The sequence below is a fragment of the Thamnophis elegans genome, chromosome Z, assembly GCF_009769535.1.
Source record: "Thamnophis elegans isolate rThaEle1 chromosome Z, rThaEle1.pri, whole genome shotgun sequence".
In the NCBI taxonomy this organism is placed as follows: Eukaryota; Metazoa; Chordata; class Lepidosauria; order Squamata; family Colubridae; genus Thamnophis; species Thamnophis elegans.
The window spans coordinates 94,968,477-94,985,822 of record NC_045558.1 but is presented as its reverse complement, the minus strand read 5'-3'; the positions used below and the strand labels follow the sequence as shown (position 1 = coordinate 94,985,822).

General features: G+C 38.2%; 1 protein-coding gene across 1 annotated transcript in view; it reads left to right on the top strand.

Annotated features, from left to right (window-relative positions):
- The window catches only part of STAC2 (SH3 and cysteine rich domain 2), a 48,777-nt gene extending 31,486 nt beyond the window's left edge, over positions 1 to 17,291 (top strand). The window contains exons 7-11 of the mRNA XM_032234905.1: positions 42 to 103; positions 1,375 to 1,472; positions 4,650 to 4,701; positions 8,259 to 8,396; positions 12,528 to 17,291. Coding sequence (XP_032090796.1) covers positions 42 to 103; positions 1,375 to 1,472; positions 4,650 to 4,701; positions 8,259 to 8,396; positions 12,528 to 12,632 — 455 coding nt within the window. The 3' untranslated portion in view covers positions 12,633 to 17,291. The remainder of the gene's footprint in view (positions 1 to 41; positions 104 to 1,374; positions 1,473 to 4,649; positions 4,702 to 8,258; positions 8,397 to 12,527) is intronic.
- The last annotated feature ends 55 nt before the right edge of the window (positions 17,292 to 17,346 follow it).

The following is a 17,346-nucleotide window of genomic DNA, read 5'->3' as shown; positions in this document are numbered from 1 at the left end:
TATCCTCTGCTTTTTTTTCTTTCTTTCTTTCTTTCTTTCAGTTTTCTCAATGGCCACAGAAGGCGAGAACCCTGTATTGGAGGAAAAGAACTCAGGGCAACAGGTAGAAAATATACCCATTTCATTTCAAGATTGAGAAAAAACAGATTACCCCAAAAATGTAGGATCTAGCGCCTTCCTCAGATTTTTCTTTCTAGAGGAAGAAGAAAGCAAGGAAGGAGAGAAATTCCATGTAATAATGTTATAATTTTATTTAATTATATTTGGCTTTTATTCCTTTTTAAAATTTAAGAGCTGAAAAGATTATTTAGTACAGTAGTTCAACTTTAAATGTAGAGTTGCATGGAACAACATACTACAACTTTCCTTTTTTAAATAAGACTACTTAATTATTTTCTTTTGTGGGATAGTTATTTAGCACCCCAACCCGGAAATCTCTACCCATTTTTTGACGAAGTGTAGTTATTTATGGATGGTCCACTATAATAAACTTCCTTAGTGAGTTATGAAGGAGACAGACATTTCCTATGTGTGTAGAATTTCTTAAAGAAAATGTAGCGAGGGACAATGAGAATGATTGGCAAAATAACTCCTGCTAGACCCAATTAAGGGAATTGTGTTTTATGTTGGGAAATGAAGACTGAGAAGGTTATGACTGCATTCTTTGGAGATATTTTATCCAGAAGAAAGACATAACCTGTTCTCTGTCAGGAAAACAGCTTTTATTTGAAAGTTAAGAACATTTCTTGACGGCAATGGCTTCAGTTTCTTAGGGACATTTGCTAAACATGTTTGGACAGTGTGAGTCAGATATTTGTCATCAGTGCTTTAATCTGGGTTTTCATATTGAATGGGGGCTGAATTCAGTGGCTCAAATGCCATCTCCCATGATTCTAGAAACAATTTAAAGGTTCAGAGCTCTGCTTTTTAAAGAAACCAACTGGCATATGTTCTGATTTTTTTTCTTCAAAGAAAGTTGTGAAAAATACAGCCAAGCAAAACAATCAATTTCAGGATGGATAGAAGAAGGCTGGAAAAAGGCCCTTGTCAACTGAGTGTGTGACTCTTTCACACAGCTTTACTTTTGTGCTGGCTTCTGCCCTTTTTCTGACCCATTTCGCTCAACTGCACTCTTTCCCTTTCACAAATTCTTTCCAACAAACCTTTCCATCTCTAGCATGGAAAGTAGCAAGTTCTGGTAATCATAAGATCTTTATCTGTCTGTCCCGTTATAGCATTTTTCAAAAACTGTAAAATGTAGGAACACTTTGCATCAAATGGTATTTTTCTGTTTACTTCAGACTAGATCCCCAAAGATTACACTATGTGTCTCAAGACTGCAATGTTTCTTCTTGTTATTTCTTTTTCCAATAGCCATCTCAAGGCTCTACACGGAAAGAGGTCTCACCCATGTATTCTTACGTTGCTCTATACAAGTTTCTGCCTCAGGAGAACAATGATCTGCCACTGAAGTAAGTATGCCCTTTTTTCTCAGATATCCAATCTAGAAATCCATAGCATGAAATAGGCATAAAGCAGTCTTAGATTTAGAATACCTTTATTATCACTTTGAATGTATACTTATCAACATACATTCAAATGAAATTTCATTGCACACAGTTCTCAAAGGGTCTCCATCTCTAATATACACTACATAAATATGAATGAATGAATGAATGAACGAATGAACAAACAAATACAAAGTTATGCATATGTACACATATATGACGTGGAGAAACAACACAGTTTAGTTTGGATGTATACATGTACATGAGATGTGCATGTATATGAGAGAAACAAATATTGTGAGTTACCAGACAGATGGCATAGGGAACAAAGCTTTTACAGAATCTAGTAGTCCTTCTAGAAATACTTCAAAATCTTCTCCCAGAGTGGAGCAGCAGAAACAGGCTGCAAAGTGAGTGTGTGGGGTCTCTAACAATGCTTTGAGCTCTAAGCACATGGCACTTATAAGCAATATCCTGAATGACAAGAAGCGAGTTTCCTATAATGTTCTCAACTGTCCTTTCCACTCTCTGAATGGACTTTCTATCTGAGGCACTGCTGCCACCAAACCAAACAGTGATGCAGGTTGTTAAAACAGTCCAAATTGTGCCTCTGTAAAAAGTGGTCAGGATAGAAGGAGAAAAATGTGCTCTCCTCATCCGACGCAGGAAATGCAGACACTGGTTTGCACACTTCCTTAAGGATGACATGTGGAGAGATCAGTTCAGATTGTTACTTATCTGCACCCACAGATACTTAATATTGTTGACCACCTCTACAGCTGCATCCTTAATATTGACTGGAGTACAGTGGTGGGTTTCAAAAAATTTTAGAGCCTTTTCTGTAGGTGTGGCCTGCTTTGTGGGAGTGGCTTGCCAGCCATGTGACTGGGTGGGCATGGCCAACTTGTAAAATGTGGTGAAACTCACTTAACAACGCTCTTGCTTGGCAACCAAAATGTTGGCTCAGAAACTCTGGCATTTGAAGCATGCAAGTCTTAAAGCTGTCAAATTACAAGACCCTTGCACCCCTAACCCTTTAGAAGAAAAACTCCAGGGGTGTTCAAACCTGACAGCTTTAAGACTTGTGCAACCCAGAATTCCTCCTCTCACTCTTCATCTTGATGATGTGTGGACAGGTGGGGGGAAGGAGCTGGAACCAGTTCTAAACGGCACTATAGATTTGTGGAACCTCTTCTATAGAAGAGGTTAGAACTGGCAGGAACCCACCCCTGGTGGAGTATGACCATGCTGTCTCTTCCTAAAATCTATGATGATCTCCTTTGTTTTATTAACATTTAAAACCAGGTTACTTTTATTGCACCAGTCAACCAGACCCATAACCTCTTCTCTATATGCATCTTCATTGTCATCCCAGATAAGACTCATCACTGCTGTGTCATCCACATACTTCACAATATAATTTATAGCAGATTTGGCACAGCAGTTGTGGGTCATCAAGGTGAAAAGTATCAGACTCAAGTCATAGGAGACTTTTCTTCCAACTCACACAAACTCGGGCCTGTCAATAAGGAAATCCAGTATCCAATTACATAATAGGCCCAGTTTGTTCACCAAATACTCAGGAATGATCGTATTGCACACCAAACTAAAATTAATAAACAGCATTCGCACATGAGTATTCTCCTCCTTTAGGTTTGCCAAGCTAAGATGAAGCGCATAGAAAAGTGCATCATCTATAGAGTGGATCTTCGATAGGCAAACTGTAATGAGTCAAATGTAGGGGGAAGACATGAAGCCATATATTTCTTTACCAATCTCTCAAAACACTTCATCATAATGGAAGTGAGTGCAACAGGATGGTAATCATTAAGGCATGTGATGTTGGTTTTTTGGGGCACTGGTACAATGCTGGCAGTCTTAAAACACAATGGAACCACGACCTGATGCAACGAGAGGTTGAAGATGTCTGTGAGAACAGTGGCCAGCTGGTCGGCACACTCCTTAACTACTCACCCAGGGATATTATCAGGGCCAGCAGCTTTCCGAGTATTGACTCTTCGCAGGATCTTCCGAAGAGGAGTTGTCTCAAACCTGAGTGCCTGATCATCAGGAAGGGAAACAGCCTTCTTTGCTGGAACATTGTTTGTGGCCTCAAACCAACCAAAAAACCTATTTAGCTTGTTTAGAGAATCCATGTCCCCCTTACATGTCAGGAAAGCTGCCTCAGAGTAAGTAATGACCCAAATACCTTGCTCCATGCATCTCAGGTCTATAGGATTTTGAAAAATGTTTCTGACTATAGGCCCACTTTGCTGTTTTTATAGCACGTCGCAAATCAGCTCTTGCTATTCTAAGTGCTTCCACATCACCTGATTTGAAAGTGGTGTTTCTCACCTCCAACATCGCACGGACCTCCTGTGACATCCAAGGTTTCTCATTTGCTAGAATGTCAAAAGAACACTGACATTCTCCATACACTTTTGCTTATAAGCAGACAGACACAGTAGAAGCATATTTATTCACATCAGTATGTTGTCCATTGGTTGCAGCCTCCTTAAATAGGTTCCAATTAGTGCACTCAAAGCAATCTTATAGAGCTTCCATAGCTCCTGCTGGCCACACACTCATTTGTTTTCTAATTGGTCTCTCTCTGATTAACAAAGGCTTATATGCTGGCATAAGCATCACAGAAAGATGATCTGAGGAGCCAAAATGGGGGCGAGGGACAGCCTTAAATGCTTTCTCAATGTTAGAATAAGCTACGTCCAAGATGTTCCCATCCCGTGGCAAAGTCCACATATTGATGGAAATTAGGGAGGGCTGCTTTCAAGTTAGCATGTTTGAAATCCCCTACCACAATGAAAACCCCTCTGGGTGGATAGTTTGCAAGTCATTGATAGTGCTATAAAGAGCACTCAGGGCTTCATTCTTGTTGGCACTGGAAGGAATCCAGTGCCAAAAGTAATCAGTTCTTGTAGTGTGAGACCTTGTTGATGGAGTTTAAAGGAGCTACCACTCAAGATTAAGGCTGTGGTTGCTGGTGGGACACCTGAGAGTTATGACTCATGTACCTCTAGTAGGCTATTTATTTTGCCCAGTGATTTTTATACTGTGGCATTGCCTACATCTCACTACCCAAAAGGCAGCTGGAGATAAACTAGACTTTGTCTGTCCCTGCAGGCCAGGAGACCGAATCATGCTGATAGATGATTCTAATGAAGATTGGTGGAAGGTGAGCAGAATATATGGTAGAGAACATAGAGATCTGAACATATATGTATTTCCCATATGCAACTCAACTTCTTATATGAACAAATGCCACCACATATGCTTGACCAATTGATTGACTGAGCGATCAATTGATTTTTTAAATCTGCTATTCATTCAGAAGCCCAAGGCAGCTTATGCAGCACTCCTCCTCTCCTGTATTTTCCCCACAACAACTCATGAGGTAGGTTGAATTGAGAGAGAAGGACTGGGCCAAAGTCATCCCGTGAGCTTCGTAGCTTACCATATACTTGAACCTGTTGACTCCCTTATCTTAGACTAGCATCTTAATCATTGTACTACAATGATGATATCCTCAGCTCTTTTTGAAAAGTTATGTATTCAGAAGTTTCCTGATTGGTAGTAAGGAACAGGATCCTAAAGATACGGGCAAGTGGGAGGAAATCTGTAGCCCATTGTGATTAAAGGCTTCATCTTTGAAGAGATGGGTGATTCAGAAATGTGATAGATAGATGATAGATAGATAGATAGATAGATAGATAGATAGATAGATAGATAGATAGATAGATGGAAAGAAGATTCCAGCTGGAAGTCTGCAGGTACAGAAGACCAGGTTCTCAATACCTAGGTATTCTAAAGTGGAGATTCTATCACTATAGTTAGATAATTTAATTATAAACAAGTATAAGGGTCTTATTTCCTCAACCCAAGACAGCCCATGCTTATCTAAAATACTGAAACAAGTCTTGTATGTTTTGCAGGCCAGGAGGAATACTATAGTTCCCTGGTTTTTATATATTTATTTCAGTATATAACATACTAACAGAGTTGGAAGGGCCCTTACCAAGGCACTATAAAGAGGTATTAACCCTTCACATGATCTTTGTTCTATATCTCTCTTAATGCAGCCTAGGACTGCATTGGCTTTTTTGGCAGCTGCAGCTCATATTTAAGTGATTGTCCATTAAGACTTGAAGATCCTCTTGCAGCAAGTACCACCTGTTTTATATCTATGCATTTGGTTCTTCTTGCCTAAATGTAAAAGTTTACTTTTTTCACCATTGAATTTTATTTTGTAAGATGGGGTACCTGAGAGACTGCCTCCTGCCGATTACCTCCCATAGACCGATTAGATCTCACAGGTTAGGTCTCCTCTGGATTCCATCCACCAGCCAATGTCGGTTGGCGACCCCCCAGGGGAGAGCCTTCTCTGTTGCAGCTCCAGCCCTCTGGAATGATCTCCCCGTCGAGATCCGGACCTTTACTACCTTCCCGGCCTTCCGCAAAGCCACCAAGTCCTGGCTGCTCCAGCAGGCCGGGGGTCTTGTGAAACATCCAGTCCCACGGAAATTGTGAATGTTGCAGTTTTTGTTTTTAAAGTGTTGTCTTTGTCCAGTTTTCCCCTTCCCTTGTCTATTGTGAGCCACCCGGAGTCCTTCGGGAGTGGGCGGCATACAAGACAAATAAATACAATACAATACAAATACAATTAAAGATCCTTCTATCAAAATCCTTCTATATCTTGAACCTGTCTTCTGGAGGATTGACTATTCCTTCTAGCTTGGTGTCATCTGCAAATGTGATGAGTTCACCTTGTATGAACCATTTATGAAGATATTGAAGAGTACAGAGCCTAAGACTGAGCCTTGAGGTGCCCCATTGCATACTTCCCTCCATGTAGAAACAGTTCTCAAGGACTACACATTGTGTGTGGTTGATCAGCCAGTTACAAACCATCTGAAAATGATCTGTCTAACCTAATGGTCCCCAATGTTTCTATGTTCACAGATTGACAGCAGTGGTGGTGGCAGGAGAGAGGGACAGTTTTGCATGCGCAGCTTAGCTCCCACTCATGTACAAATAAACAGGCCACAGATTGGTACTGATCCGGGGGTTGGGACTCCTTGATCTGACCACTATTTCCTACCTTATGAAGTAATAGGTTGTGGTCTACTTTATCAAATCCTTTACTGAAGTCCAAGTAAATTATATCCAAACATTTCACTGGTTCAGTAATTTTGTCACTTTGTCAAAAAATGCAATAAGATTTGTCTGACATGATCTGTTTTTGATAAACCCATGTTGGCTTCTGATTATGACTTTGTTTGGCTCTAGGTGTTCACAGATTAGTTGCTTGATTATCTTTTCCAGAATCTTTCCAGATGTAGATGTCAGACTGATAGGTCCAGAGTTTCCTGGACCCATTTCCCCCCTTTTTTGAAGATGGGAACTATATCAGCCCTTTTCCAGTCCTCTAGTTCCCCAGTGCTCCAGAATCTTTGAAAGATATGATTCAGTGGTTCTGTGATCATATCTGCCAATTACTTCAGAACCTTGAAGTTTAATCCAGCTGGTCCTAGTGGTTTGAACTCATCTCAAGTGGATAGACATTCTCTTACCATTGTCTTAATCTGCATTTTGCAATTATATTTTTTTATAGGATAGACTGGTTTTTTTCCCCTTTTGTGTAAAGACAGATGCAAAAGCTCAGCAAATTCTGCTTTCTCCCTACTGCTTGTTATCTTCTTGCCATCTTATACCACTAATGGACCAAATGTTTCCTTTACTTTTTTCTTGTTTTTACATGAAAAAAGCTTTTTTTGTTGTTATTTTTGACTTTTGTCACAATCCTTAATTCATTCTGAGCTTAATTCATTCCTGACGTCATCTTTGCAGATTTGGCTATTTGCTGATATTCCAAAATGAATCATTGAGTAGTTCTTTGAATGGCAAAAACAAAACTAATAAATCAAGCTGGGCTCTAGTCAGATTCCTTATTCCTTGAAGTTACTCCTATCATCCTGCCCATGACCATCTGCTTAGCAATCAAAGAATTCAGAATATTGTTCTTGAAAAAGTTTGGAAGTCCCTGATATACAGCCAAGTTTTCCAACCAATCACTCTAAAAATACCATATACTGGGACCAAAATTTACAAAGGCGACACTGTTTGGATCTTCTGGGAAATGCAGTACCAACAAATTAGGAAAGTACAGGTTGGGGAGAACTGATTTTGAGAAAGAAAGTGATGAAGCTCTAAAACAGTATTTTAAAGATTCACCTTCACCAAACAGTAAAGATGGTTCCCCAACCTTTATTGTGTAAAAGCAAGTGTAATTGCAAATGTTTTACTTGATTCAGATATTTATTTCTGAATAGAGAAACTTCTACTTTGCCTTTATAAAAACCCTCCTCGCAGGTGCTTTCCAACCATAACATGCAATAAAAATTTCAAAACCAACCCATTACAAAAACTATAATTACATTGTGAAAAATCCAGTAGAAATCTGATGAACAAAAGTACTTTTCTTTATTGCCTGTTAAAAAAAACCCCAGCAAATATATGACTATGCATGTATTTATCATAAAGAAGAACAATTCTCTAGGGCCAATTTTGCTTGCTATGGCTCTTATTTAAAATCCAGAGAATTACAGGTCTCGGTTTATACTTTTTAAAAGGCCAGGTTTCTATGCCTGCTGATGAGCAAGACATAAAAGTATAACACAAATACTATCATAGACCTTTGTGCTATAGTGGTGACATTTTTGTTTTGCAATCTAGGGGAAGATGGGAGACCGCATTGGCTTTTTCCCAGCCAATTTTGTCCAGCGAGTTCGCCCAGGTGAAACTGTCTGGAGATGCTTCAGGACTTTCTGTGGCAACAAAGAACAGGGACAGCTGAGCCTTAAAGAAAACCAGGTAGGCATGTATGCCCCCAAATATAGATGTGATCAAGTAAAGCCTCTAGCCTCTTTTTCACAAAGGCCATCTGTGACCAGTCAGTTCAAGTTTGGAAAGATATGCCCTGCCTCTCAGCTGGCATTTGCCTGAGTTTGAAAAAGTAAAAATAAAAAGGGGTCTTCTGAGGAGAACTAAAATACAGCTTTGGTCCCACTCATAACTTTTCTGTAACCCTTATGGGAAAAAGGTTTCCTACCTACTCTGAAGTAAAAGGTAATTTAAAATAAAAGGAGTCAAACCTGATTCCTAGGAAATTTAGAGACAAGTCCATGTGTTTTTAAGCAGTGGGGAGGGAGCGTGGCACGACATAACCGCGGTAGACTAAAGCGCGCCGACAACACCGCGATGTCAAAAGCGCGCCCACAACAGCGCGCCGACAACAGCGTGCCCACAGAAGCGCGATTTCACTTAAGGTAAGGTTTAGGGTTAGGTTTAGGGTTAGCTTTAGGGTAGGTTTAGGGTAGGTTTAGCGTTAGGTTTAGGGTTAGGTTTAGGGTTATTTTTAGGGTTATGTTACAGCGCGCTTCTGTCAGCGCGCTGTTGTCTGCGCGCTGTTGTCGCGCGGTTTTGATGGTGCGGTTTTGTCACCGCGGTTTAGTCACACGCGCTTTAGTCTACCGCGGTTTTGTGGTGGAACCAGGAGGGAGAGCTTGGTTGGCTTGTTTTCAAATCTAACTTGTTTTCCTGGTATTGCCTGTTGAATCCAAACACCAGGTTGATCCTAAAAAGAACTGTTTTTGTAACCTAATGGACATCATTTTGCTAGGATAATCTTTTTCCTTTGTGTCTTTATATTCTTGTAAGCTCTTGCTCGTGTTATCTGTTGATAGTATCTAGTCATTTTGTCTTCTGTCAGATTCTTGGAATTATCTTTTATTATTCCAAGAATTAGAGGCTTGTATAGTGACTCACCCTTCACAACTGGTATCCAAAATATTTAAACTTTAGCATTCTAATTTGTGCTTGCACTGAATAGTCTTAATTTTACTTCATCAAGTATTGTTCTTCTTGTGGTCCAGGTTAAACTTTTCTGATGATCCAGCTTTCACAGCCATATGTCACAACTGGAAAGCCATAGTCTTAATAATATGTACCATTGTTGTCAGTGTAATTTAACATTTAAACTAGTTATCTCCTAATTACATAATAATATAGCAGAACTACAAATTCTCACAGTTCTATATTTAGGAGCAAATATCTGTGCTTCACATTATGGTGATGAATTGGACATGAAAGTTTTATACAATTTTGTTCAGTATTATTGCACACAAGCTGAACTGCAGCAAATGGGCACCTTGTTTGTGTATTGCTGAAGAACTAAAATCTTGGAACTAAGTGAGACATTGGAGATGTTTTGCTGAGTCAGAACTTTTCATTGAATCACTATATAATTCAGTAGCAATGCTTCTTTGACACTTTCAGATGGACTATAATTCAGCAAAATGAAATTATCCAGAGATTGTACAAAGGAGATATTATAGCTTTTGCCCTTCAATTGAGTCAGGACAAGAAGACTCAGATTCCTGGTAGTCATGATAGATTTTTAACAGGTTAGGAAAAGCAGCAGATGGAGAAGGATGACTTATATATTCCCATACAGAATTTAATAATATTGCAGATGTGCTATATATAAAGATTATTGGTGTATAAAGCACTTTGTCCTCAGTCTCCTCCTCTAGTGATTTTAATAGAAAGCCCTGGGATTAACTTTGCAGCCAGTGAATTTACATTTGGGCATTCCAAAGTCTTTTCCTCTTGAACATTCAGAACACTCAGCATCTCCTTGCAGCCATGTTGTTCTGCCAGCCTGAGGCTCCTGCATCCACTCCAGTGGTGGGATTCAGCCAGTTTGCACCTATTCGGGAGAATCGGTTGTTAACTTTCTAAGCAGTTCAAAGAATCGGTTGTTGGAAGAAATCTTATTTTGTTTTTTTTCCCACTTTACAGGGCTAATCCTGTAAAGAAGGCAGGAAGGAAACATTCTGGTGTTGTTTCTAGCCTAATCTGTTTTGCCCCACTTACAGAAACTGTCTCTATGGTTAACACTTATTATATTGTAACAGCTAAGGTGAAGCACCCATTGACCTGAGTGATGTTGAATTGGCCATGCCCATACAGTCACATGATAACTGAGCCATGCCTAGCCAGCTGGTCGTTAGGGCAGAGAACCGATTGTTAAATTATTTGAATCTCAACACTGATCCACTCTCAGTGTGCAGGATTTCAGCCAATCTGAATTCTTTGGCCCATTTTAATAAGTCTCAAGCAAACAAAGTTTTGCTGAGGCAGTAAGGAAGGACTGGCTGCTACAAATAATGGAAGAACGGAGCTTAAGGCAGTTTGGATGCCAAGCAAAGGATAGCCGGTAAGATTGTGGAGAGGAGGAGAGGCAACCAAGGTGAAAAATATTGGAGCACAGGACTAATTCTAATGTTAAGAAACACAAAGACAGTTGTTGTTGTTGTTGTTGTTGTTGTTGTTGTTATTATTATTATTATTATTATTATTATTATTATTATTATTAGGTGAGTCACATAGAAATATATCTAGAAATGTGTCTTGTGGTGGACTCTCAGCCATTAATGAATTTTCTTGGAGTTTTGCTCTCTAATATGTGGAAGCCTACACAAAGGGTTAGAAAACCTTATAACTAACAAGAGTGTTAACAGCATAAATCCAAACAAAAGTTAAGTTTAAACTTCATATAAGAGGCACTGTAGTGTCTCATAAAATTTAATCCAAAATTAGGGGGTCCAGTCTCTTCTCTTTATTACAGCAGTGGGACTGGTATATAAAAGAGTATCCAATACATTTCCCTTCTTTGTTTTGGAGCCAGTCTCTTATTTTTATTTTATTTTTCTATACATACATTGCTATGCTATGAGGTTTACATATGTCATGTGTGCTCTTTCTCTTTCTCTTTCTTGAACAGTCTCCCAGTTATAGGCACTGATCAGAAAAGAAAGGTTTGGTTATGTTTTTATATGTTGGATATACCACTCTTTATCTGCCACTTGAAATTTTGCATAATTGGTGAGACATGATATGGCGTGTATGATGAGTCGTACAAACAGCCAAAGTCCTCTGGATATTTTTACTATGAAGGTTGTAGCTTTATGGTTTAACTTTAAAAAGTGCAACTTCTTAGCCAGAACAAGAAGACTGTTGCTGAAAAGAACCTTTTGTTTAAAGATCTACGATCTTTAAAATGCCCATGAGAAGCATGAGTTTTGGAATACTACCATTATCAAATGCTTTGTGACAGAATTAAAAAGCTATCTGATAATAAATTAGAATCAAAAGTGACTGAATAATACTGAGCCAAAATCCAAATTTTATTTTTTAAAACACCTCTAAAACACACAAACAAGACAGTAAGTACCGTATTTTTCAGAGTATAAGATGCACCTTTTTCCCTCAAAAAAGAGGCTGAAAATGTGGGTGCGTATTATAAAATGTGGGTGCTATTGCTAAGTCTACTGCTATTATACACTGAATACAGCATTTTTGGCCTCCCGAAACCCTGCCACTTCACCAAAATGGCCGCACACAGCTTTTAGAAGGCTTTCAGAGAGCTCCTGGGGGCTGGGGAGGGCAGAAATGAGTGAAAAACGGGCCACATTTTGCTCAATTTTGGCCCCTCCAGCCCCCAGGAGCACTTTATAAGCCTTCTAAAGACTATCCATGCATTTTTTTTGACAAAAAATGGGGCAGTTTTTGTGAAAAACAGACCGTTTTTTGCTCATCCCCCCCCCCCCGAGCACTCTACAAGTCTTCTAAGAGCTATTCATATCCATTTTTGAAAAAAACAAAAACAGGTCCATTTTTACAAAAAACAGGCCATTTTTGGGAGGTTTGCAGAGTGCAAAATCATTTTTTTTTTTAATTTGCCTTTTCAAAACCTTGGTGCGTCTTATGCTCCTATGCATCTTATACTCTGAAAAATACAGTAATACTTTTTTATTTTATTACTCCAATTGCATACTTTAAATATCACATTGTGGAGTTCATAATACATGTACTTTTACCATTTCTGAATCTTTTGATAATATTTAGGATTCTCCCCACCCCTTCTTCTGATTCTCCTAGATCTGTGTTGGTGTGGGAAAGACCAAAGAGAATGAAGGTTTCATCAAGGTGACAAGTGGCAAAAAACGTGGGCTGGTGCCTGCTGATACTCTGACAGAAATTTGAAGATGAAAGATGAAGAGCAAAATGAGAGAAGTATACACTAGAAAGAGGACGCCTACAAGGGGAGCGACGCTGCCTTGTGTTCCTCTAGGCCACCCCATATCGGAGCACCTGGGTAATCACTGTTTCACAGAATCTTCCCACTGGATCTTGCGAGCAGCTTTTGTGGAAGGGATGAAAGGAGGCTTGAGGGGGAATTGGCAGGAGCACCACTTGCTGTATACCTTTATCCATGTGGGGCTGGAAATTCACTCTTGTTTGGCTTAGTTTCTCATCACATTCACTGCAGTCTCTGTAAAGGTCTTTGGTGAAGAGCTCTCTGTGTTGTGAATGTGAGGGAGATTTCCTCTGCTGTAATTCACACCCTGTTTTGTCTTTGGACCCTGACGGTAGATGCCAGTTAACAATTAATTAGCCTTAATTTATTGGGAAGGATCTATCTTATTGTAAGGCTCTTGACCCCCTCCCATTTTCAGAAATTCCCCAACAATGCTGTGTTGCATGCAAGCTACCCATGGAAATGCAAAGCCCTTCTCTGACTAAGAAGACCATGTGGTGTGATGGTTTCTGTGTTAGTTTTCTTTCTCTGTATTTGTGTGACTGTTTGCTCACAGTTAGTGTCACCTTCTGTCAAAAAGATGATGTGGCCAGGAAATTATATACAGCCTTTTATTGGTCACATATTGAGGAGTCTTACTTTGGAGCCTCTTCTGCTTAATTTTGAAGTGGTTTGCAATTCTGTTGTGTCCTTTCCTGGGTCCTGGGGAAATCATACAACTATGTTTGCTCCTCAGTGTGTAGTGGCTGACCCACCATATAACTGATAGCAGCATTGATAATTTCTCAGGGACCTTCTTTAGCCAGATGCTTTTCTGAACTAAACAGATAATATTACTGCTTTGCTCATAGGAGTTCAAAGATCCGGGTTACTCCAGATTTCCTTGTTTCCTAGCATGCTTTCAGCTATGTGATTTGCAGATATATTTTTATAAAAAAGGAAAGAAAGAAAGAAAGAAAGAAAGAAAGAAAGAAAGACTATGATTTAAAAAGAGTTGTTTAATATGATATTTGCATAATCATCCCTAGTATGACTAAACTAGCATTTTTTCACTTGATTTGCTAGTTAAAAAGAGATGCCTTGTTAAATCCTGTGGTTTCTAGGGCCCAGTTAAAATATATAACAGGCCACATATTAGATATGAGAAAGATGACTCACATGAAATACTTCTGTGTGAGATAAACTATTGATCACCATTTAACCAATAGTATGTATAACAGATCCAGTACACTACTAAATACATTCAATAATGATGTACATGCATGGCTCATTTACCTAGGTTAAGCACTTATTTTCTTATATTGCATAATCAAACCACGGAAACAGAGTTCTTTCCTAGGAGTTACGCTGTGACTCTAGCATATTAGTAACTTAGCAATAGGTATTTCTTTACTTCCCCCAAAACTCCAGAAATATATTTTCTTTATTTATACTTTAAATTGCCCAAAGATTATACAAAATATACAGTTAAGTGCTTAATTCATCAGCTATTTTCAAAATAAGTCTTGGTGATTTGGTGATGATCAATACATAGCACATTCATGATATTCAGTAAATGTTTTCTATTTTGTTTTTGGGAGTAGAAATGCATTTTCCTGGTTCCTTACATAAGGACTATTAGTGAATACTTTTATTAACCTAATGCTAAAACTCATATCATAAAAGTTATCCTCGCACTATATATGGTTTTGCCATAATCTATGATGAAAGACTGCTGTTACAATAAACAAATCCTGTTTGTTATCACAAGAGCAAAATATAGGCATATGCACAATGCAACAAAGAAACAAATGATGTATCAGGAAGATTTGGTCAAGTGTGCAAACTGTATCTGAAACTATGTTATTACTCAGCAATAGGGACCAAAGAAATATCATGCAATGTAGGAATTGTTACAAGGAAGAAACACTGATTTAGGGGTAGAATCTGGTGTTGCATTTAGAGATGACTTTTAGACTCCTCCATATTTAAGCTGTCTCTCACATTCTGATGATGATTTAGTCATGCACTAGATGGAAACCACACCACAATTTCTTTTCATCAATTAGCTTCTTAGCAATCAAATCCATCTTCTCATGAGAGAAGTCTTTAGCAAGCGACTCAATTCCGTCTCAAAAATCAATCAGTATTTCTTTTTTACTTGAGATCAGAGTATTGTTCAAAGTATTTCCATATCATAAAGATATCACTATATTGGCCTGATTCACATCTATATCATAGAATTTGTGCAACACTAAGCAATGACTTGCAAATATGATGTCCAGATTCCATAACCAGAAAGTTTATATCTTTAGAAATGCTTTCAGCAAATGAGCTTACCCATTCAGTTGCCAAAAATTAAGCATAATGAAATCAAATAATGTAAATGCATGTATGAGTCAGAGTCTAGCTTGGGAAATTTATTGCTTGCGGAGCTAATACAAAGACAATAAAGATTAGAATGTATTTAAATGTCAGTGTCACCAAGTGGAAGGTGTAGAGAAAAAAGAAGCACTTAATATTTGTTGGACATATATTAAAGTATGGCACAATAAATCTTCCACCTACACAGACTCACTTATATTGCCTTTTCTGGGTCAGGACCATGAAAGTAGATTATATAAGCAACAAGAAATTATCGGCAGTATCAATTTTCCAAAATAATGTTTTGAGAGAGACCAACAGTAGGAAAATCTATTTGGAAGATGAATCTCCCATTTTTTGTTTTATTATACATGGTTATGTTTGCACTATTTTTGAATTACTGTTGGATAGACCTTTTCCACTTTTTGTGCACTAATTTGGGGTTATCTCAAGCTAACCAAGCACTTGCTGAGTGCTTAGCCACTGTCTCAATAAACATGCAAATTTTAAAGCATCCACAGCAGCATTCGTGAGGAGTTTTGCTTGGTTGTCAGGATTAAAAAATTAGATTCATAATCTTATGATCCGCATGTGAAGAGTGCCAGGAGGAACGTACATAGGACATAATATAAGATCTTCCATCTGGAAGGTTTAGGTTTCCTACTGCACTAATTCGTGTAGCAGATGTAATTTCTTCATTGGTTTCCCTTTTATTCTCCTTTAAAAGTTTTATTCAGAATGTTGGAGTTAACTGGAACATATTGAAGCACATGATGTTTATTTCTTTTCTAGTGAAAAATGATACAATTACTCCTCAGTAAATAACGTCATTGAAAATATCGCTGGTGGGGGCTATAAAATCGATTAGAAAAATGGAAAACGGGAGGAGAAAGAACATGCGGCCAAATACTACTGACCCTACTTGATTAATAATCCTAATGAATGGGGTAATACAGAGGTGATCTGATAAGAATTCTCCAGAATAAACTGCAGCAAGAAACAAGGTGAGATACAGAAGATGTGAAGGGAAGGAAATATAATCAGAATTACATTATGAGAAAAGATGTTTTTTTCTTGATAATGCCATACTGATTTTTGGGAGTTAAAACCAAAAGAAGTGTTTACTTGCCCAGTGGATCTCCTAAGCTACCAATGTTGGGGGGGGGGGGGGAGGTGGTTAGTTTGTTTTTTTCTTCATTGGCTAATTGTCACAGCAACAACTGACTATACATCTAAAACAAACAAAGCCATGTCAATATATTTTCCTTCTTAGGCAGGCTGTGTGAGAGACTGGTCACAAAAACATACAACATATATTTGAAATCTTCATTGTACAAAAAGTGTAGCACACTTGATTCCTTGCTGGAATCCCACTCATCTAAGCAATAATGTTCAGTTACTTCTTGGCTGCACATAGACATATATGTTTATAAATGGCACCTTTGTATATGTTGAAGAATGCATTGTGGTCAAAGGGGAGAAAATGGAAGAAATGTTCTGAATTAAATACTATAATACACCAAACACTGTGATTGATAGGTTTTTCTTCTCCCAATTTGGTCAAAGTAATATTGGTTTGTTATCTTTTGGTAAGATAGTTAAAGGTATAGTGAAGAATTTTTAAAGCCAAAACCTTATACCTAGGTCAACACTTTGCCTAAGCTGTTCTTATCAAATCTTTCTATATGTCTTAGCTGGGTACTTTATTCTTTAAATAATTGTAAACTGCACTTGCTATCAATGCTATCGTCACCAAGCAAATGAAGTTTGCAGGATATTCATATGGATGTAATATTTAAAATATTTGATATGTTTTCACACAACTGGAAATTTACTATTGGCAAGCTGCTTGCAAATTCTAGAGTCCATAAATATGCTTATTTGTCCCGTATAGCAAGACATCCTGATGTGAAGAACTTGGGTGACTTGGGGTGTGGTTATGCAACTAATTGGGATAGTAATAGTAAACCTGCCTTTACACAGTGAAAGTGAATGTGTGTGGTGGGTTAGTATTCTGCTAATAATCTCTGTGCACTGTAGTGTGTAAGACAGAAAGATACAAATAAAGGGAGCAATCTTTTAAAATGTTATTCAGTATGTATATATTTGGTACCAAGTTTACAGCTACTTTCCCAAAAGTTTATTCTTATATCCCTGAATGTGTGAACTCATGCATTTCTGAGTTTTGGACTGTAACTCCTGCAGTTGGATTTTGCTTTGGCCTATAATAAGGCATTTCACTGTCATCTGTATCATTTCGTTTAAATTTCTTTGTTTAACAAAGTCAGTATAAAATAATTCTATATTGTCATGTGT